The 21819-nt window shown below is 42.7% G+C and overlaps 1 protein-coding gene across 1 annotated transcript in view; it reads left to right on the top strand.

Moving 5' to 3' along the window:
- The window catches only part of RANBP17 (RAN binding protein 17), a 160933-nt gene extending 140157 nt beyond the window's left edge, over positions 1-20776 (top strand). Inside the window, exons 26-28 of the mRNA XM_055811925.1 lie at positions 13069-13167; positions 17019-17146; positions 20203-20776. Coding sequence (XP_055667900.1) covers positions 13069-13167; positions 17019-17146; positions 20203-20299 — 324 coding nt within the window. The 3' untranslated portion in view covers positions 20300-20776. The remainder of the gene's footprint in view (positions 1-13068; positions 13168-17018; positions 17147-20202) is intronic.
- Positions 20777-21819: the final 1043 nt, after the last annotated feature.

Raw genomic sequence — 21819 nt, 5'->3', positions numbered from 1 at the left:
GAGGCTGAGCCCTCCTGGGGGTGCGGCGTTCCTGGGGGCGGTGGGTGGGGAGTGCTGCCGTAGGGGAGAGTGGGCAGGGATGTGGGAAGAGCTGGTGTTATTGCCGTGGGGGGATGCGGTGGAGTGCGTGGGCTGGAGAGGAATGCCTCGGAGTGTTGCAGTAGGTAGGTGGGAAGGTGTGTGGGTTGACAAGGAACTTGGAGGGGGTGGGTGGTGCTGAGCAGGGTGCTGCTGAGGAAGGCAGCACGGTTGGGCTGGGCAGGACTGCTGTAGGGGAAGGCTGCGCGGTGAACAGTGATAGGTAAAACCTCACCGGGCTGCTCATCCGAGCTGAGCGCTTGTGACTTAGAACTTCACCGAGCGACAGTTGTGCGCTTAATGAAGCAGCACAGCAGCACTGCGTAGTAATGGTAAAACAGAAAGTAAAGGTGCCAGTTGCAATGAAAAATCAAGTAGCGTTCCTAAAATAAAAACATATTACGAATTGCAACTTTCCTTTTTTCCCTTTTATGTAGTAAAACCAGTGATGGTTTTGGTTGTCAGGTACACCTCAGTGCCATATACAGCTAGTGTGCAGTTATGCACAGTAACTGAAATATAAACCTGAAGGAGAGATGTGTTTGTAATGCTTGCTTTGTGGCCCGTGCAGAAGCACTCTCATGTAAGCATGTGAAAAAAAAAGACATCCCAATTGTACTGAGAGGGCGGTTGTGCGAGATGTCAAGTACCTGAGCAGCTTGAGCTGTATACATGAGCATATGCTTAATTTTTCTAGCTGATCAAACCCACAGGTGCGATTGTTCCTATGCTTAACATTGTGTAAGGCTCAGCCAAATCAGGACCAGAGTGCTCAGCTTTTGCCAGCTTTGAGCCTTGAAAGGTTTGAAAAAGCCGTGAGAGGGATTTTCATTGGGACATCTGTTTTCAGCCTCTTACAGCAATTTAAAAATGTTATCCAATACTATCATAACTTTCTTTATTAATTGAAAGGGATGGAGGTATACCAGCTGTAGCCCAAGCCAGCAGAGACTTGGGTGGCTAAGCAACAGAAAAGGCACCATATTGAGTGAGCCAAAATCCAGTCTCCAAGTCATTTATTTTAACCAGTGACAATACGTTTAGACTCTAGTGTTTCAATTTGATTGATGGTTTAATATCATATATAATTTTTTTAATGAAGGGAACCCATTTAAATATGTTAACATTTGCACTAGTAGTCTCCCATGTATGTAACTGCATTTAATCATTACTCTGATTGTTTTTGTGGTTGTATAATTTGTATCCACAAAATAACTATGTCAAAGCCATCTTAATGAAAAATACGGTTGCTTCTCTTTCGTATGTATTTCTTACTGCACGTGCGTAAAGCAGCAGCAGCCACAGTCGCAAGTATATGGCTAAATGTATAGCTATCACATGAGTGCTGTCAATTAAGAAATCAAAAAAATTAATGAGCTTAGTGTCTTTCCTAATTCTGCTTTGTTTAAAGCCTTGTTGTGATTCGTTGTCATGTGAATCGAGTAATTCAATTTTAAGACTTTTAATGTTAAAATACATCATCATTAGTGATGTATCTGAAGATTTCTCGCTCTTAATAATGGTGCTAAATCAAATTGGGAATCTCCTCTTAATCATCCAAGCTGTGCTATAGTTCACACAAACAGTTTCAGGGATGGAGAGAAGTTTAGTTCCGCGAAGTAACAAGTATTGTGCAGAATTCGTGTATGGAAACAAAAAGCGGCTCTTCGGCTTGTGGCACAAACTGCTGGAGGTGTCAGTGTTGGATGTGCACCCTCGGGCTAGGCAGCTGGTGTATGTATGCTTTTGTTTATCGGTTACTGGTTTATGTAGCCTTTAGGCCAGCACATGAAACAATCCTTCCTACAGGGTCAGCTGCTGGTCAGAAGCAAAGTAAGAAAAGACTTTGCCTTAAAACGCCTCAGCCATAATTTCAGTGCAGCTGGCACCTGCTACTGGTGCACAGCGGGAGGGTTAGAGGTCAAAGAGGCAGTTGTTCTAAACTCAGTGATGGCTTAAAGGGACTTGTAGATTAATCTGCTTTATTAACTTCTGTATATTAGATAACTATTGCAGTGAATGACAGTCCGTCTTTCTGAATAAGTCCCTTCACCTCTTTCTCTTTTAAATTGGCTTTTGAGTAATGAATATTAAATAGAATGCATTTCAGGGTAATTAAATGAAAACATTAGGATGATGTTGTTTTACAATCATATCTATAAGTTTCTTGTATATTTATCTTGCATTATTACTCTTCATTGCTTTTTGCTAGCAGAACAAAAAGCATAAATGTTTCAATTAAAGAAGAGGAGCTGGCTGTATTTCTCAATAACCTCGTGTCTTCTGTGCTGCATAAATATTTTCAAAAAGCAAATAAGTTTAAGGAGAAGTATAAAAATGTTTTATTCCTTGTTTACTCAGTGCAATGTAATACTTCACATTACTTGGAAATGTTCGATTTCTGCTGGCCATGGTTCTTTTATATAAAACACTAAGAGGTGCTGGTTTGGGGAAGGGCAAAAATATTGCCATTCCGTAGAATCTAACTAGCGATATGAATAGCACCAATAATTTTGTAAAGCTCACATTATAATTCAAAATCCAGTTAGAAGTGATGCTTGCAGTCTGGAAAGAAAGCAATATCTTTACAAAATGGATAGGGAAAGGTAACAATCCATTCCATGATCTGCTACTGGTAGATTTGCCATGTGAGTGATGAAACTCACTCTCAGGAAACAAACACCCTCCCCTTCACCGTTTTTGGTTTTGTTGGGTTTTTTTTTTAAGTAATAATTCAAAATTCTAGGATAGCAGTGGCTTACAAGGATGCTTAATTGCTGTTGGATGTGATAGCAGTGGTCTGTCAAAGCTTGTAGTGGATGAGGTGACGCTTGCATAGAGATCCGCTGTTTGATGAGACAATTGCTGTGGCGTTCTGACCTAGCCAGTGCTCAGGCTGAGCAAAGGGACAGGTATGTGTCGAGTGAAAAGGGCCGGTTTGTTGCTGAAAACTTTGTAATGACTGGTGTGTGCTAAATACATGTCCCACTTAATCGTGGCAGATTTCTGATCTTAAGGACTCGATTTGAACCTCAGATCCCTGGGTTTTCCTAGGCTAATAAATAGGTGTTGGTTTTGTTTATGAGCCTGACAGAGATTTGTGTGCTCAGGGTGTCTTCTGAAATCACAAGACCCAGAAACTTTGTTTGTTGTTGTTTTTTTTTCCTTGGTGTTTTCTTGTTTGGGTTCTTTTTTACTGAAAGTTGAGATTTTTGTGTATTTACATGTCTCCAGGAACTGGCACGATTTAAAAATAAAACAAAATTTGTTTTTAAAAAAATCCCAGTATCACAACAGATTGATGAGATTTGGGAACACTGTTGGTTTACCTTGGCTTAGCTTGGCATAGTTTAGGTTAGCTCATTTTAACTTGAGCAAATCCTCCCAATACTTTGCTGGGCCCATCAGAGACAAGACAGTTTAGCTACTGAAAGAGCACTACACACAAAGGACTACTGCACAACATGGGATTTGACCTTTCGGTATAATTGTGTTTCTGAATTCATGATTCGTTTCCCTTTAAAAAAAAAAAAGGAGAAATTAAAAAAATTAAAAATGAAGTGTGTGCAACCATTCCTTAAAATCTTTTTAGCATGACAAGTAAAGTAATCTTCCATTGATACTTAAAAGTCCATCTGCAGAAATTCAGACAGAATGTTAGAGAGACGCAATATCTATTGAAATGTTGAGTGTCAAACTGCCAGGGTAATGTATTTAGTATGAAATATAATATTCAGTGCATTTTGTTTTGATGACTGCATGAAATAGCCTTGTGCTCTTATCCTTTGTTGTTGTTGTGAAAGATGATATTCACTAAGAAGTGTTGGTGACTATTCAGGACACAGTAGCAATATGCTTATTGCCATCTTTATCATCTGTCTTTTATGTTTATTTGCAATAGCTTTGGTTGCAGTTGAGTTCGTCAGGATAACAAAAATACTTTTAATTGTTCCACTGAAGAAATTAGAATCAATTTATGAAGAGTTTGAATGCAGAAGAGGCTTGGAATCTGTTAGGCAATCGGTAATTAATACTTGGATTAGGCTTTTTAAGTTCTGTGCTAGTACACTGCTCCGCTCCAGTAAAGCAGAGTGGGTCACTTTGCTTTATGGGGATCCCTGACTAGCGGTTAGAGCCAAGCTTCTGGGTTTGCTCTGCTCTGATTTCCTTCAAGGTGTGGTTCAAAAGTGCAGCCTGCCTCCCTGTCCCTGCTGATTATCTCCGTACCAGTGCTAAACTAAGGTAAATGTGGGTAAAATAATTACCTGGTTCTAATTTTCTCTGTACTACTGGTTGCTATTGCTGTGTGGGGGATGCCTCCGGGTGTGCTGCTGGCAGGCGTCCACACGGTTTGAGCCTATGCTTCAGGCTGCCTGCAAATCCAGCTGCCTTGTGGCAGGCAGCGTCAGGGCTCTTGTAAGAAGAGATCTGCAAATCTCACAGTGTTGCGGCAAGGCCAGGTGGATTATGTGGTAGATGCTTGGCTGGACTTGGCTGGAAGGTGGGTCCAAGCTTAAGCCCAGTTTCAGGACTGCTCCTTGGCATGTGGGGTTTGCGTCCCTGAGGGCTGCGCTGAGCACACTGCCACTCGCTGTCAGTGTGAGTCTAGTTCAGATTCAAGGATAAGCGTGCACTCGGTGTGAGATACCTTGAAGTTCCTTGGATGAAGGATTTAGAGCTGATGTCATCTGCTGCCTTTTCCTCCGTATGCAGCTTTTTACAATTCTGGAACATCTCTGTATATTAAGTTTGACATTAACCTCCAGTTGGGTTTAGATTAAATGATTTTATTTTTCTAGTTTTTCTGATCTTGCTTTCCCTCCCCATTTGACTACCATTTTGGAAGGCCTTCCTGTAATGGAGATTTCAGAAAACTAATGATCCAGCAGGCAAAGATCCCAATTATCCCAATTCCTATGCTGAAATCCTAGTGCAACAATGAAAACCCCCAGATGCTTTTGCGCATCAACTCCCAGCACTTAATACAAGGGCAAGCACCAGTGAATTTCTGAGGAGCTGGAGAAGGGTGATGGCTAACCTTTGAGGAATTTAAAGAAGATGCACACTGTAAGTCCTAGTTTCAATTAAGGGGAAGACTGAAAGATTTAGACATAGGACCATTTACATTCCTGAAGGTGGGCTCTTGCTGGAAGGCGGTGACATAGGTGAAACCGATGTTCTCCCCTCCCAAGAGGATTAGATAATGTGTAACCAGTCATTTGGCCAGAGATGCTCGCAGTAGACACCGACTCCATCCTGAGTCACCTCTCAGGTGAGAATGCTGGTGGTGCAAGAAAGGGAGAGGCTCTCACCACGTGGACTGCAAACAGTGCTTGAGAATCTTCTTCTGAGATAAGACTAACTGGCTTGACAAAGACCTGAACCTAGTTGCTTCTTCATATCCTGCTAAAAGCAGAGGGGAATCTGTATTAATTTTTTATAAGGTTTTCAAAGAGCTCAGCCTTCCCCTACACCGCACCAACCTGCAGTTTGTGTTACAAATTATGGCAGGTTGTGCATTCCTGAAATCCCAGTTAATCACAGTTCTGTCATCTTTCAGAACAGCTGTAACACTGTGTAGTTACAGCCACTTGTTTAGAAATGGCTGAATCTTAAGTAAACAGCTTAGGTTAATTTAAAATGACACTCTGGTGTCTGTAACTGAAAATCTCTGAATGCTACCAGCTAAAAAATGCAGATTAAGGGTTGATGTCACAATCTTAAATTATTCCAGCCTGAGGTGGAATAATTTGCTGTCTATCAGGGAGCACAGATGGATAGGCAAAAAGAAGCTGTGCAGCTACACGAGTTTGTAAACATCTGTCAGCTACACCAGATATCCAAATACAAAATCTAGCACTTCAGGCAGCGTATGAGTATGCGACATTCAACAGAGGGTTTACATGAAATTCAGCACAGACAGAAGCAAGTCAGCACACCCTGGAAGGTAATAATTAATGAAATGTATCCCCTCCTCCCTGCAGAAAGAGGAGGTATTTCATTCATCAGACATGTTCAGTGTTGCTGCCGTTAACTGTTCTGCTTCCAGTATTTTAATTGTAGCAAACCCTTAGACTAGGCAAAACGGCTCCATCCCATGAGGCTTACTGCTTTGCTATAGGTGAGTCTGTAGCAGCCAGCTGGCATCTCTTCTCCAACCCTGATGGATGCCAGCTCACCCAGGAGCATGGTCCCCCTTAGGACAGATGGACCCAGTCCTGCTAGGCAAGACTGGACCCAGGTAGCACAGTCCTTAGCGTTAAAAACATTCAAGTGCAACTGTAATTTGAAAAGAACATGTTCTGTCATGTTAGAATACATCCTCAAATTAGAGGGAAGTTACTAAAATTACAGTTGGAAAACATCTAGCATAGGGCAGGATCCTGCACTGTGAACAGCTCATGTGCAGGATGGAGCTGCTGCCCATGTTCCAGCTGCATTGCGATTACTCCCCGGCATAGCACAGACATCTGCTTTGTGGTCCTGTCGACTGCTCGAAAGGCAGTTCACTATGGCTAAAGGTAGGAGATGATGGAAGCAAGCCTTAGCTTTGAAAAGTCCGCTTTGGGCTACTGGTCTATGTTACTGCGCTATTAACATCCAACAGTTTATTTTAACAGTGAAAAAGTAGAAGGCAGCAGTGGGTCTGGTGCAGTAAATCTAATGGGCACGTTGCAGGTGCTTGTCGTTAGCATTAAGCTGGCATCCTGAATGTGTCCTTTTGAGTACGTGCTCGTGTTTCATTTTCAGATACAACATCAGGTTTGACATAAGTTAGTGCAATCTTATCTTACGATTATTTCTTCTGGCTTATGATTTGGACCTGCTTCAAGTGAATCTCCCATAGTCAGCCCTTTGCAGTTCTAAAGACACATCCGGGGAAGTGCCACAGTCCACGCTTCCTGTATCCATTCTTTTTTCACATCTGTAGCCATCCCGTTTCCATCCCTTCTGAACACTGGGAGAATAGACTCTCCCAGCAGGACATCACATATAACTGATAGGAATACCCAGTGAAAGATACACTTAAATCATATTCCAGTCCATCAGCGGCAGGCATATACTAGTTCATGGTATGCGGTGTGTCACCCAGATGCCTTGTCCTGACACCAGGATTGGGGTGGGGGTTCAGCCATTTATACCTTATTTTTTCATAAAAGGAAACAAAAAGGCCAGGCCCAACTGAACTGCTCCAAATGGAGATACAGGATTGGGTCCCTCACAATTTTAAGCTTCAGCTGTTGAATCATGAAATCCTAGTTATTAATGTTCGTTTATATAGCGGAAGTACATATAAATAGGGTGGGATGCTGTGTTCTGTGAGCAGAAATCTGGAGGAATCTGGCCGATACAGGCTAGAGGAAGGCTTGGTCCGAGGGTAGCTGAGAAGGCTGGGGGCAGAAGGGCTGTGGGCAAGAGCTCTGTGGTCGCGTTAGCCCAGTTCCATGGGCTGTGTTTTCTGTCTGATGCCCTCTCCCCTCTTCCCTGCCCTCCTTCCTTCCACAGCTCCCCCCCACCCCACCCCATAACTGGAATGAAAATGAGCAGCGGGATGGGAGCGAGCTGAGCGGGTGTCCAGGAGGAAAGCGGCTGTAATGGAGCTCAGCCCCTTACGGGGGCTGCCCCCGTCAGCCCCTGCACCAGCTGTCCGTGCTCCGCTGCTCCGTGGCCGTCTGCTTAAAGCTCTGCGTTGGTCTGATGTAATTTTGTAACGCAGGGGGGACAAGGGGCATGATTCTTACCTCTTGCACTTTGCAAATGTCAACTGATGTGCTCTTTCTGGCAGTTACATGTTTGTAGTTCAGGAATAATGGGCTGATTCTCATTTCCATAATAAATGAAGGCTTTAGTTTTCTTATTTCATCTGGAAATTTTAGCTTTGACCATGGAACATGTCAGTGCGAAAGTTAAGCTTTCTAGTAAAATAAATATTTTAAAACAACAGATAAAAATTTAAGACATTTAATAATCTTGGAGCATTTGAGTCTTCCTCATAGTATTAGTAAATGATGATCCATTTATTGATATAGGAAGAATTGATGATGAAAGAACTGAGAATTCCAAAGGACGTTTAAATTAGTAATCACAGCTCCTAAATTAAGAGCAGGCTGTCTGAAGCTAGAGCTGTAAAAACCTACCAAATTTCCTATGCTAAAAAATGACAGAAATCCGCACCTTTTTGGATCTGAATGGAAAAAAGGAGTGTTGCTGCCAGCCAAGTGTTGGGTTAAAGGCTGTGCATGTTATTGAGCATTCTGAATCCTTTATAAAGGAATACATACTATGGTGCTGTCTCTGGCATTAATATAATGTTCTTTATGTTAAAATGTGGTTAACTGCAGCAGAACGAAGTATTTATCCCAACATGGGAGAGAGAAATAAGCTACAGGACCTGCAATGGTGCAGGCGCTCTCCTGATGACATGGAGCAGCAAAAAGAGCCTTTCTAATGGCAAGGCAGCTTCTTTTCCAGCTTCCTTTAGAGAAAGTTTTCATAATGAGCATTGTCTTGACCAACATTGTCCTTCTCCACCCAAGAAAGAAAGAGGCTCTGAAGGAAGAGAAGCTTTGAAGAATTAATTTATTGGAAGTACAGTTCTTTATTCTTGCCTGTTCTGTCAATAGTTGCTTTTGTAAAGGACAAATGTGTCAGGAGAAACATTATTGAACCAGATAAAGTGATGCCTTATGTTTAAGGTAAGAACAGAGGCAAGGTTGCTGTTTTGAACTAAGTAGAAAATAGATGATCTGTTCCCCCTCCCTTTTTAAAGGCTCTTCACCCCCCCCCACCCCCCAAGCCCTTGCTTTCTGCCAGAGTCAGCGTGAGGGCTTGCGGCTGCCCCAGCTGCTGCAGTGCCCTTGCACTGCCGTGGTGCTGGGCAGGAGCCGAGAAGCCATTTCCCTGAAGCAAAATGTTCCCCTTTATACCAGTGGGGTATTTTCCACCTAGAAAGCAAAAAATCCATATGTTTGATCAATACTGTGTCTGTCCTCTAGGCTTTATTTTGCCATTGAGTTGCCCTGTGATGTCGGATTAGGTGCCGACACCTCTGGCTAGGCTGGAGCAAGGAGGGTGTCCCCTACCATGGGTTTCCCTCTGACACCTGCACGCTGGATACGTGCAAGTCCGCCTGAACCCCACCAACTGCACCTGCTGGCCCAGTAAGAGGGACTGCAGGTCTCTAGCAAGGGCATGACCAAGGTCGGGTGACGGCTGGAAGGAGCTGAGGAAGGTGAGGGGTGCCCCAGGCTCAGGCGATGCACACAGACCTGGCTCCTCAGTCCGCCCCTCCGTCACATGTGGTGGCAGCACTGGTGTACCTCAGTGGCACACTGTGAAGCTGACTAACGTGTGCAAAGCGCTCACCGTTCTCAAAAGCAGTGAACTGAGAATGCGGATGGTGGTGCTGCTGTTGGCTGCTGGGTGCTGGCGGGGGGTGGCTGGGGCAAGCAGGGTCATGCTGGGGCAGCGGTGCTGCCCATCACTGCCTTCAGCTCCGTGTTTGTGGGTGCTGCCGGGCAGGATCTCGTCATCCTCATCATTTCTTGTCAATGAAAGCTGCGGTTATCATTTCTGTACATGTGGCCATCATAAATATAAATATATGTAAATGCCTGTGAGCAAAGGAAGTGTGAAGGAGGCGGTGCGTTGTTTCAGAGCCTCTTTCAGAAGCTGAAAGAGTTGCGGTTCCTTCATGACCCTGAGCAATTTGGGAGAGCAACAAAAAATGGCCGTACGTGTGGAGCTGCGTGTCAGGTATCTAGAAATTCTTCCCTGCAGGGGTCGACCTGTTTCTCCTGGTTACAGCAGAGTCACATCTCCGATCAGGTGAGGTCAGAAGGAGGAAGCTGCAGGTGTCACTTGTCACTGCAGGAAGCAGCTGTTCTGTATTTTGTGCAAATAGTAGAGAGGGGGGAGATGGAGAATTGATGCAATTAAAGGAAAGCTGGATACCTCTGCCCAAGAAAGAGTTAAAAGTCTGGTACATCACCAGCCAACTGAGGCAAAGCCTCATTATAAAGTAGCGTGAGCCTTGTCTAGAGCAGCTCGGTTGCCTTGCAGGCTGCCTCCCTCAGACAGCGGTCCTCTGCGGCAGGGGGGTCTCCCAGCACTTGTTTGTGGGCGCAGTCTCTCTTGGTGTGTGTCAGCAGCACTGTAAAACAGAGAAGGATCTGGAATGCAAACAGCTGGCTGTAGGCTCATGCAGAAGTAGCACAGGGAACCCAAAGCTATGAGTAAAGCAAAGCAGCAGCAATAGTTGTGAGAGAGAAACATGGAAAACAGGAAAAGGAAGTTTAAGGCTGTTGTCATGGAATTTAGCGCCCTTCATCTTGGTGGAATTACGCTCGATAATTGGTGATTGTCTTCTGCCTATGCCGTCATGCACTCCTGACAGCCTCCAGCAGAGGTCTGGATTGATAGGTTTGCCTCGATTTTATTCATGCAGCGCTTAATGCCAAGCTGTACACCTTGATTTTTTTTTTTATTTTATTTTTCTTTAATCTTTGCAAGAAGTGGTGTGTCTAAGACATCTGCAGAGACAACACGAGAGGATTCCAAATTTTCCACCTCTGCAAGTAATAAGCTTACATGACTTCATGAGGAGCATTAATCACTGTTCCGGAGAACTCACAGGCGGTGTTGGAGCCTTGCTGGTACCCGCACAGTGGTGCCACCAGTCCCAGCAGTTCCTTTAAACAGTGGCAACATGGTGTGAAAGCTTCAGTGCTCAGCACTGCTGTGACTGTCTGGTTTGGCTGAAAGGAATGGGATGACCCGTGTAGAAAACAGACAGACGCGTGTCCAGGTACAAGATGGAGCTGATTCTTGAATGCAGTGTTGTTCCCTATGCGGCTAATGGTTTCGGAAAGGGTTCGTTTTCATTAGCCCTTAGAGTCAGAAGTGGAATTAAAAATGTTTTGCAGTAGGATCTGGTCAGAGGGAAAGCTCGGCAGCGGGAGGGAGGCTTTCCCTCTTCTCTGTCCTAGTTGGCCAGTATCAAAACACACAATGAATAGTTCCTGTGGTGCAGGATACGTTGTATTGGCTTGTTATTATGAATTCATCCATGGTATTCCTCGCTTATTTCAGTACTGTCTGTATGACTTGTGCACAGAGACAAAAAAGCGTTTCCCAGGTGAATTTTGGACATTTTGGTGATCTTACACATTTAGGCCAAAACCTTTCCTAAAATAGTTGCTTTGCAATTCAGTAGCAGTTCTGGGCTAGAGACCTTAAAGACATCCCGGTGAGTTGTTCTATACAGCTGGAGTTTGAAGAGGCAGCACTTTCCCTCTGGGAGGGCTGTGAACTTGCCTCTGAGCATGCCCTTGTTAGATTAAGCGCCCCATTGAGAGTCTCTCTACATGCATAGCACTTTTTTTGAAGAAATACGGGTATGTCAGTCGTGGTGCTCAGACTAAATCAAAGCTTGAGTGAGTTTGTTTTATTACTTTAAAAAATGCTTCTGTTTTAACAGCTGACTTTGTTACAAGCTACAGAGATGAAAACCTAGCGATGAATGAATTACAGTAAGTTATAATTATTCTTCGTGTTTGGAAAACAAGCCCCTATTAGTGCTTATGCAGAGGTTTTGAATTGTTTGCATCGGTTCCAAAGCAAGGTTTTGTCCTACAAGTAATGAAAAATAGTTTGCCTGCTATATATACTGTGAAGTCAGGTGACGAATCGGCCTTTCCCACGCCAGACCCTATGTTCCTCACCTGAAAGCTCAAATGATTTGTGGGTATCTCTGTTCCAGGAGATTTGTAGTGCTAGGATTCATCTTTTTCATTTAGTGAAACATGCTGTTTGACTTAGCCTTGGTCAGTTATTACAGGCTAGTTTGCAGTGTGGCAGCTCTCTGGAGACCCTGCTCATAGCTACTCATTGGCCTAGAAGAAAGGATTTAATGATTTTCTACTTCCTCTATGTTTGGTTTTAGGGTGTAGATATTTTATAAATGCGAGTCAAGCTATTTACGGGTGACATTTTACAAATTTTCACTCTGTTTAATCTCTGAGTAATGTTTTTAGGTTCATATATGTTGAGGCCTTTGGCATTTTGGACTAACATATCTGAAGGATATCGCAGAGCGTTTTGTCTTTAAATGGATTCTATAGTTGTTTTGTAATTTCTTTTTACAAAAATTGTGCCAATCCCTAAAATAAGCCCTGCCCTTCCTTGCTGCACACACCAGAGGTATAGAAGCGCAGCAAGACCAGAAGAGGCCTCAGAGGGAGAATGCTCCATGTGGCATTAGCTGAAGGCTCTGGTTACGTGCCAGCCAACGAGCAAAGTGAATTATGTGGCTTCTGTTTGGGTGCCAATAGAACTTAATTGTATGAGTTGATAGATCTCAGTGCTTTATAAAGTTGATGAAGTGGCTTTATCCCTGCTGCAGAGCTCCATAAAGAAAGTCGCAGAACTAAAACGTCTAAAATCGGAGGCTGGATTTGTAACTGCAGTGGAAATGGTGTAGGTTTCTAGATCCCTTGCTGTAATCCTGATGGCCTTCATTGAAATGGGGAGCGGCCCTTTCGAACACCTTGCAGCATCATGCACAAAGAAGGCTGGATATAAGAAAATCAGAATCTTGAAGAGCAGCTAGGGGTTAGTCTGAAACTAACGTAGATTACTGGTCATACAGGTTTTGCTCTCTTAGAAGTAATGTGACAGTGGGGCAGATCCCCATGGTAAAGTCAAAACCTGTACCTTAAATTAATACAGCTCTGTATCTCTATTCATATTTGTTTAACTTCAGCTTTTTCTTTAGAACTGAGCTTTGACGTTAATTTTTTTTAACTTTCTTCACCTGGTAGTTTTGGTTATGGAAATACTGTTTGGAAGAATGACTTTTGTAATACCACGCTCATATATGAAATCTCAGTGATTTCGGCATGGTTCGTAAAGATTTCCTTAATTTTTGCTTTTCACCACATCACACTGTATAACAGTATCCATATTCATGTAAACTGATTTTTCTTTCAGATGATGTCAATCCTAATGAACACCATCATTTTTGAAGACTGCAGAAACCAATGGTCTGTGTCAAGACCGCTGCTTGGGCTTATACTTCTCAATGAGAAAGTGAGTATTTAAGAGATGCCACCAGATTCACTCTTCACATGCCCTAACAGCTGAAATATTTATTTCATGTAGACCAAAGCTGCCTGTTGCCCTTCAGATCCCCAGTTCCCTGGGACCTTGCTCCATTACACTTACATTAGGAGTGGAGAGTAGGGTTCTGTTTGTGTCCTGTATAAATATTTTGCAGGTCAGTTCACAGAGGCTGCGTGGCTTCATTTGGATGAAAATTCCTCTCAAACCTTCACCCCAACTTTTACACCCAACCTTAGATCGTGCAGTTTTTCTCATAAACACTATGTCTTCACTTGTCCAGAATTAAGCAGGACTAGAAGTTGTGTAAGCTCATCTGGCTTTTAGATAGAAATATGAAACAAGAGCACTGTGGAAATCACATCAGAAAAATTGCTTCCTAGAAAAATAGTTAACCAATTTCTTTTTCTGAAAGGTTTCACAGGAACAACTAGCTTTGGGGGTATTATCTGTGTGCTTACACTTAAGTACTCGCATTGATTGCAATTTGAATTGTGTGCATCTGTGGCAGATTCTGTAAACCAGGAAATACTCTGCAATTTGCCCTTTGAATAAAATCTGAAACTATGAATTTGGATATACCCATCATGTTTCCCTGGTGACTTAATAGAGATGATATTGTGTGAAATGGAAACCAGCAGAGTAAATGAATGCGAGTTGATCTAAATGTGTGCATTTTTTGTACGGCAAGGCATTGTTTCTGAAGATATTGACCTGTTGTGTGCGCCATCCTTCAGAGCCAGCTCTAACTTTATTCTGAATTGCTTTATCTCTTGGGCAGTCACAAGCCTCAGTGTATTACTGCTTTGGAGAATGAATTGTCTATACAATAAGAGGGTGCTGGAAAAAAATAAGACACTAAGATTAGCAGCAACCGCATACATTAAAATTCAAACTGAAATCCCAGCTATGGAAGGAAACTAATAGAAGAAGAAAATATATCAAGAAGAGAAGCGCTGTCTCATCATTCACCTGTGCTGAAGGATCCAATTTTAGCCATATCCAACAGCACTGTCATTCATCTTCTTGGTGTGTTATTGTGATTTAAATCCAAGCTCTATAAGAGAGAGCAGTTCTTTTAAAATGATTGAGAGGGAATAAGGGCAAATTCAGTGTTTAGGAAAACTTTATGACATCACAATATTATACTTTACAGATGGAAGCAATATTTCCTACTTTGGAAGGAAAACTAATCATTTTCTATCTGCTCTGAGTCACTGCATCATTATAAAAGTGGGAAATAAGTAGTTTTGTGCATTCCCAATCTTGTTCAAGACGACACTTTTGTTTATATAATGCTTCTGATTTATAGCGTTTAAGTATTAGCCTGACTACATATTAATTATGTGGTTTTGATGCTTCAGCATAAGAAGAAATTAAATATTTCACTTGAAGATAAAACCATGGAGCTGTAAATCATAAAGAATAAATTTGTGACTGGCAGAATATTCTTTTTACTGAAATTAGACTAGTTCTAATGATTATATGTTTTGCTTGGCAGACATGGATACGTACAAGCACCTTTACTTACGAACAAGTCTTATATTTCTTTTGGAAGGGTGGAGAACAGGAAATAGAATTTACAATATTTGTATTGCCCTTTTTGCATCAAGGTTATTTATTTCGTGTTCAGAAAAAGTAGGACATGGACTTATATATGGTTGTAAAAGTCATCTTTTCTTGGCTCATCTTGGTGCACTGCTGGTTTATTTATTGGAAATGGGTTCCTTTATTTCAGGTAGAGTCTCTGTCTCTACAGTTCCTGAGATAGCAAGCACACATTTCCCATGTTTTATTGCTTGTTCTCTTCTTTTGTTTTAATGAGATCTTCTTTGCCTATAATTCATCTCAAAGGGAAGGCATCAGGTTTACCTGGGGACTCAGAAAAATTGGGATTTCTAGATGCTTGCACCAATAGGAATAATTATGCCAAAATCAGAATCGTACTCAGAGCCCACCCTACAACAGTGCTAAATCTTTTGAGACAGCATCAGCTTAGGGTGAAGTGGGGCGATTGCACATGGTTCCTGACACTCTTTTCCATACTGAAGTGCAGCAGCAAGTTTAATTTAAATCCTAGGGGCAAGAGGCTGGCAGAAAAATCTCTGCATCCCGATCATGTAGCACCCATGTCTCCTTCTTGCTGTTGTCCTTCGACCGAAGAACACGGGCATTTGAGCATGCAGGGAAGCCCAGAAACCCCAGGGCTCAGAACAGCTCCTCAGTGTCAAAACAGCGATGCTGTGGGATGCTGCGCTCATTAACGTAGGCAGTGTTACTCCTTGCTCTTGCCTGCGGTGCTGTTAATACTTCCCATTGTGGGGCTGACTGAAGTTGCTCTTGGAATGCCTCTTTTCTAAAAACAACTTGTGGATGCCGGACACTGTCCGGGGTTGTGGCCTTCTCTACACTGAGCGCTGCATTTGTCACCTTGAGACAGGGCTTCTGGGAACGTGCATGTTGCTGACAGATACTTCATCTTTTACAGCAGCTCTCAGGTGATTTTCAGTTTTGAGTTCCTAAGTAGTTTGGGACCCAGCTATTTGATCAGCTGCTGCCTTCATTTCCAGCACTGCTGCAGTGGTCAGCAAAGATGCCTAATACAGGATGTTTCTGGTTTGAGAGGAACTGGATTGAGGGCAAGTAATTTGCCAAGTAGACATTAAAGCAAACGCTTCCTATAATCCTGTTGAGTTGTCAGGGCTTAGTGTTAGTGTTAAGGTTTTACTATGTTTTCTTCTGTTAATCTGTATTTTTTCATGTGTACAGAAGAAACATAATTTTAATGGAAAAGATGAGTGTTTGATTTGAGATTTGTTTAAGGTTTAAACAGGTTTAAAGCTGTCAGAGGTTTCGAAAAAAATTGGCAAACAAATTCCACACCTTAGTGATTTCTGACACTGTGTGACACCCTGCAAGTTACATTACCTTCAGAAGTCCCCCAAACATTGCATACTCAAAACTTACTTTCAGCCTGTCTTTAACAAGTTACCTTGTTGCACACCTGAGATTTGGGGAGTACCAACAATATTCCTCTTAACTGCAATGTCAAGACTTCTCAGAAACTTTGCCATGTACTTGGGCATAGGTTCATCAGAATGGTTCATTCTCCTCTGAATAATTGTCCATATCACTGCTTATAGAATGGATGTGCTTATGCCCAAGGCCATAAGACTTTGACTGACACAGCCAATACAATAAAAGCTAAACAGGATTACATGACTTACCTGGCTGTGGTACTAGTGCAGTGGGTAGCACTAGAGTTCCCCTCGGGTTCTGTATTTCTAGACGAAACCAAAATTTTCCTAAGGTGATACAAAGTTCTATTTTAACTAGTCTATAGCTCTGCCAGAATATTATGGGAATAGTAATATAGAAAATCATCTAGATTACTTAGCTTCTAAAGATGAGTCTGTCTTGTCACAGCACTGAAGTAATTATAGCCCACAGCAAAGTGCACAAATGTGCACCATCCTGAAAAGATGTGAAAAGCAATCCAGGGTGTTTCTGCCACCTCTCTTAGGTGGCTCTCTGTATCAGTACAGTTGGGTGGCCAACACCTGCTGGTGAAGTGGCATGTCACTTGTTACCACTGAACTTCAGCCATGATGCACAGCTGATAGAGTGCTGGTTCGTTTTGGGAAGGCAGCATCTGCAACCCGAAAAGCCGATTCAGCTAGACCTCTGTGTGCTGTTTGGCAGACTCTTGTCCCAGAGAGCAACGCATAAAGCACTTGCTCACGAGTGCTGCCGGTGTACGTGAGTAACTGGGTTTAAATTTCTAAACTTTATTTTTAATATTCTTTGCTTTGCTGTCATAGTACTTCAGTGAACTAAGGGCAACCTTGATCGCCAGCCAGCCTGACAACAAACGTGAAGTCCTTGACCAGTGCTTCAGGAATCTTATGGAAGGGGTCGAGCAAAACCTTTTGGTAAAGAATAGGGACAGGTAAGTTCATAACACATAAGTAAGCTGGAAAAATAGAAGACAAATGGAAGCTTGAACTGGAAAAAATTATAACATGGAAAGTATTCTAGGTAGCCTTAAAACTGCACTTTCTTTTGGAAGAAAGATAATATCCTAGCAAATAATTCATCCCTAGGCCTAACAGTTAGAGCCTGAACATTTGATAATTATGTATTTTTTTCTTGGTCAGAAATGTATTTCCTAATTTGATCCCAAAGTCAAGGTTTACCAGGCTGCAGCTGCAGCTGCTGCTTTTTCACTTGGGAAAAACTGCCTCATTTCAGCAGCTGAGCCTCGGAGCTTCCTTTTTCCAACCTTAAACCCCTCTGATAAAACACTTGCTTCAGCCTCCAGCAGTGCTCTTGCTCTGACAGAGCCTTTCCTTGCTGGTGCTGGGGTCGAGCCACTGCTTGTGAAGTGGCAGAATGAGGAGGGATCTGGTGGGGCCACTTGCACGTTGTAGATAAATGAGGAAGGATTTTTTTTAATTTTTTCTTTAACACGGACCACAAGTTCACGCAATCTTGCCCTCATTTGAAAAACAGAATAGAAGCCTTCACAAAAGAAATGGCATGTTTGTCTGCATTTAATGTTTACACTAACATTTTGTTACTAGCTAGCTGCATTTTCTCTTCCATGTGCATTATTCAACCAAAACAAACCTTGAAAGTACAGAGACGTAATCTAAGTCCAGACTGTGGAACTTCCTGGAAAGCTTGAAACAAATTGGAAAGGGGGCTTGGAGAGAAGTGGTGTCCAAAAATTATTTGGTGTTTTTATTTCTCTGACTTCTTCTCTGTTTGTTGGTGTGAAAATTATGTTGAACTTGTTTAATTCTCAGTTTTACATCAGTTATGGTCTCCATGATTTTTTTTTTTTATTTTTCTATTAAATTCTGGTCCTGTAAAGTGTTCAGTTCCTCATGGCCTGACTAGATGATAGCCAGAGACGGGGGAGTTTGGAAGCAAACACAGAGAAGCACAGACTGCCTGTGTAACTTCTATTATGGATTAGCAGAAAACCTGGGGAAAAGGCACAGAACCACCAGGAAGGAGGAGAATGCCTGTTAAAACAAAGAAAAACCGAGCTGACGGTGGCGGGCTGTAGGATGTAGTCTGACAAATGCCAAATGACCTGTGAATGCCAAGGGGATTCATTTGACTCAACAGTCCTTCAGGATATAAAAAAAAAAAAAAAAAAGAGTAAAACTCATCCTTATAACTAGTTTCTTAGTTCTGTATCTGTTTAGGTTTATTGAAGGCAAGAAGTTCTTAAGATAACATCACTTTCTGAGAAAAACATGCTTTGTTGTGCATTTTCTCAGAGCTGCCTTATTCTGAGACCTGCGGCACCGAAGGACAGAAGGGGGCTGCTTGGTGGTCCCGCCATGTGTCAGGGAAGCTGAGTGAGCAGGAGTGAGCCCCCCCCCCCCCCCTCGCCCCAGGCAGGCAGGAGGGACGGTAGGTGGGCAGTGGGGACCTGGTGCTCTGCTGTCCATGCTCCCCCTGCTCAGGGCACGGACAGGGGCTTCCATTGCTTGGGCTGCCAGCAAATGTTAGATTTGGCAAATGTGAGATTCAAATATCCGTGGATTTTAGAGGGGATTTTCATCTCAAAGTGCCATGGAGCGCGCTCAGATAGGCAGTGGTGTGGAAGCTCTCAGAGAGCTTTTGTGGAGGTGCAGGCAGAGGGATGGGTGCAGGTGTGACAGGGACAGGGATAATTCGGTCCAACAAGCAGCTCATCTGTCTCAGTAGCGTCCGCCTGTCTAACTTGGGAAGACTTTTAAGCCATCACTTCCCCAACAAGCAGCATGACTTAATACAGCAGCTCTTCTGGTTTCAGCTCTTGATTTGTAATCCTGCTCAGATTTATTCTGTGGAACAGGAGGCTTCTTTTAACTGTGATTGTTTAAAATTGAGCGGAAATCAATTTCCATTAGTAAGGAAATAAGCACAAACGTAAAAAATTATGAATAGAATAAAGAACAAACTCGTAATTGCATCCTGTATTTCCACACACAGCAAGCCCCAGTTTACCACACGGCTGCGAGACGCGGCCATAAAGTACAGCGCCGTGGAGGCAGGCAGGAGGGATTATTACCCCTGGTCCAGCAAAGAGACCTTTGCTGAGATCCCATCCGTTCTGCCAGCACCTGTCCGCACAGCCCTTTGCAGGAAGGAGCCCTAAGGAGCCGTTCGTCGGGAAACTTTATTAGCTTCGCTATAGTGAGACAGCAAAGTCTGACACAATGAAAGCGAAGAGCATCGAGGCAACAAACAAAAGGCCGTTTGAAAAAAGCTAAATGCCGGTTGCAATATGTGTCCGGCATTTTAAATCTTCTTTTGCGTGTGTGGGGTTTGGGTGGGTTGTTGCTTGGGGTTTTTTTTTACATACATACATGAGAGGTGATAAATGGCGGTTGAGCTCTTCGTGTGCGATGAGGGTAGAGCAAGGGAGCAGATCAGCTCGGGCTGTCGAACCAGCCGAGTCAGAGCTGTCATTCAGTCTCAGGTGTGATGCCACTGATGGACTTCACGTCCTACACCTGCCAGTAGAGAAGGGGGGGGGGGGATATTTTTGCGAATCCATTCTGTGCCAGATGGGTGATGGTACCGCATTTCGCTGGAGACAGGTTGAACTCTGACACCACTCATGAAGGAGGCAGGTCGGGCTGGGAGAGCTGGCCCTTGGTGGCCATCTGGACGTGTCCCAGAGAGCCCTTTGCTGGAGCTCTGGGAGAAGGGACATGTCCGAGTCACATGCGATGGAAGGTTTCTCGTTGCATTCATTTCCCAGCTGACTTAAAATGTTTCGCGCTGTTGGTAGGCTGTTTAGAACGCTGCCTGTACGTGTTTACGTGCTTGTTATTTTATAGGGCTGGATTTTGAGGGCACCTAGTGATTTCGTTTGTGAGTCTTCCTGATTTTCTTTCAAAGTGAAATTTACACTACAGTTACTCTATTTAGCAATTCTTGAAGCACATCTCTCGGTATCAGGTCTCCTTTAACCAGACATTTGGGTTTTCTTTCTCCCAGGTTCACTCAGAACATGTCAGTCTTCCGCAGAGACATGGCCGAAGCTCTGCGCAGCGAAGGGGCCTCGGATGCCGGCACTTTGGATATGATGAGTTGACAAGGACTTTGGGAACAGAGCACTGACTAATAAACCAGCTCTGAAAGTTTTGGGACCCTGTTATATTGTTAGATAGATTTTTGACCCTTGTGAGAACTATTTTTTTAAGATATCTTCTGCCTTTTTATATCTCTGGCCTAAATGTGAGGATTTATAATAGTGAAAACAACGGAAAATCAGCCTTAGTTTGAAGAACGTTTTCAGCCTTTCTTACCAAGATTTGTTATCCTGTTATTTTATCTTTATGAAGTGGTGTAGAAACAGTTACTTAACCAAAGAACAAAATAAATATGCATTCCTTCTAAACTTGTATCAGTTAATGATTCTCAGTTCTACACATAACAGTAAATATCATCTCATCAGTTCCAAGCTCCAGGCTCGCTCTGAGGTCATACCTGTTTGAAAATGAGGCGAAAGCAAGGACAAATTTTGTATGACATCTTTTTGAAATAATAAAGTTACTATTTTTCCACAAAACGTTATATATTTCTTTTTCAGCACTGGCAGTTAACGACAATGTGGACAACAAAGTAGAAGACTAAAAATGAGCATTTTAGGCTATAAGTATAGCAAGAAAATTGAGAATGTTGCACATAATAAAATAAGAGGTGATGGAGCAAGCCTTAATTAAGTACTGGCGATATTTTCATTTCACAAATACACATTTTCCAGGTCTTCAGGAATTGAAGATAAACCTCAGAAGAAAATAAAGTTGTTAAAACACTGTTGAAAAACAATAAAATCTATCTACCACTATGGCAAAGCAAGCAGGTAGTTACAGAGACTTATGGCCCATATTTAAACGGCATGTGGCACAATGAAGACGAACGTGTGCATCTGGAATGGCAAATTCAGCAGATTTGTCTTCAGCTCTTGGTGATGGTGAAGAGCAGGGTGTGTACCAGAGCAAAACACCCCCCCAAGTGCCAAGCTCACACTTGCACTCGCCACCCAGCTTTGTGGGGAGCAATTAGTGTCGTCCTGCAGTGGGCAGGAGGTCCTGTGCGGGCTGAGGAAATGCACAAATGAATTGTAGCAAGTCCTAACAAAAATTAGAATTATTTAAGCAATAAGCCAATTAGTTTATAATGTAGAAAAGCCATTACGTGCAATTACAAACTATTGGTATTGGGTTTGAATTGGGTTGGGTTTTTCTATTTTTTTCTTATGTAAATAATTGATTTCCTGTGTTTTTCATGCTTGCTTACATTTGTGTATGTAGTAATATTTCACCACTGTTTAGATAGGAATGGGAATTTTTAATTGTGGCCAACAGGGAGGAAAAGTTCATACCCGTGTTTCTTACAGCTTTTTTTCCAGGTTTTTCTTTGCAAGTGCTACTTTTCTGCACATTTTTAAATTGCAGGAACTAAATCTGAAATGAAGTAATTTTGTTAAGCAGTTTTCTGTTTACATTTAAGCTCAGCTGGAAGAAAGTATTTAATCTGCAGCCAAAGGGTCTGATTTCCAAGAGTGCTGAGTACTGGAGAAAACAATCAATTGAGGTTACTAAAGAGCTG

The sequence above is a fragment of the Falco peregrinus genome, chromosome 8 (assembly GCF_023634155.1).
Source record: "Falco peregrinus isolate bFalPer1 chromosome 8, bFalPer1.pri, whole genome shotgun sequence".
Lineage (NCBI taxonomy): Eukaryota > Metazoa > Chordata > Aves > Falconiformes > Falconidae > Falco > Falco peregrinus.
This window is presented reverse-complemented; position numbering and strand designations above follow the sequence as displayed.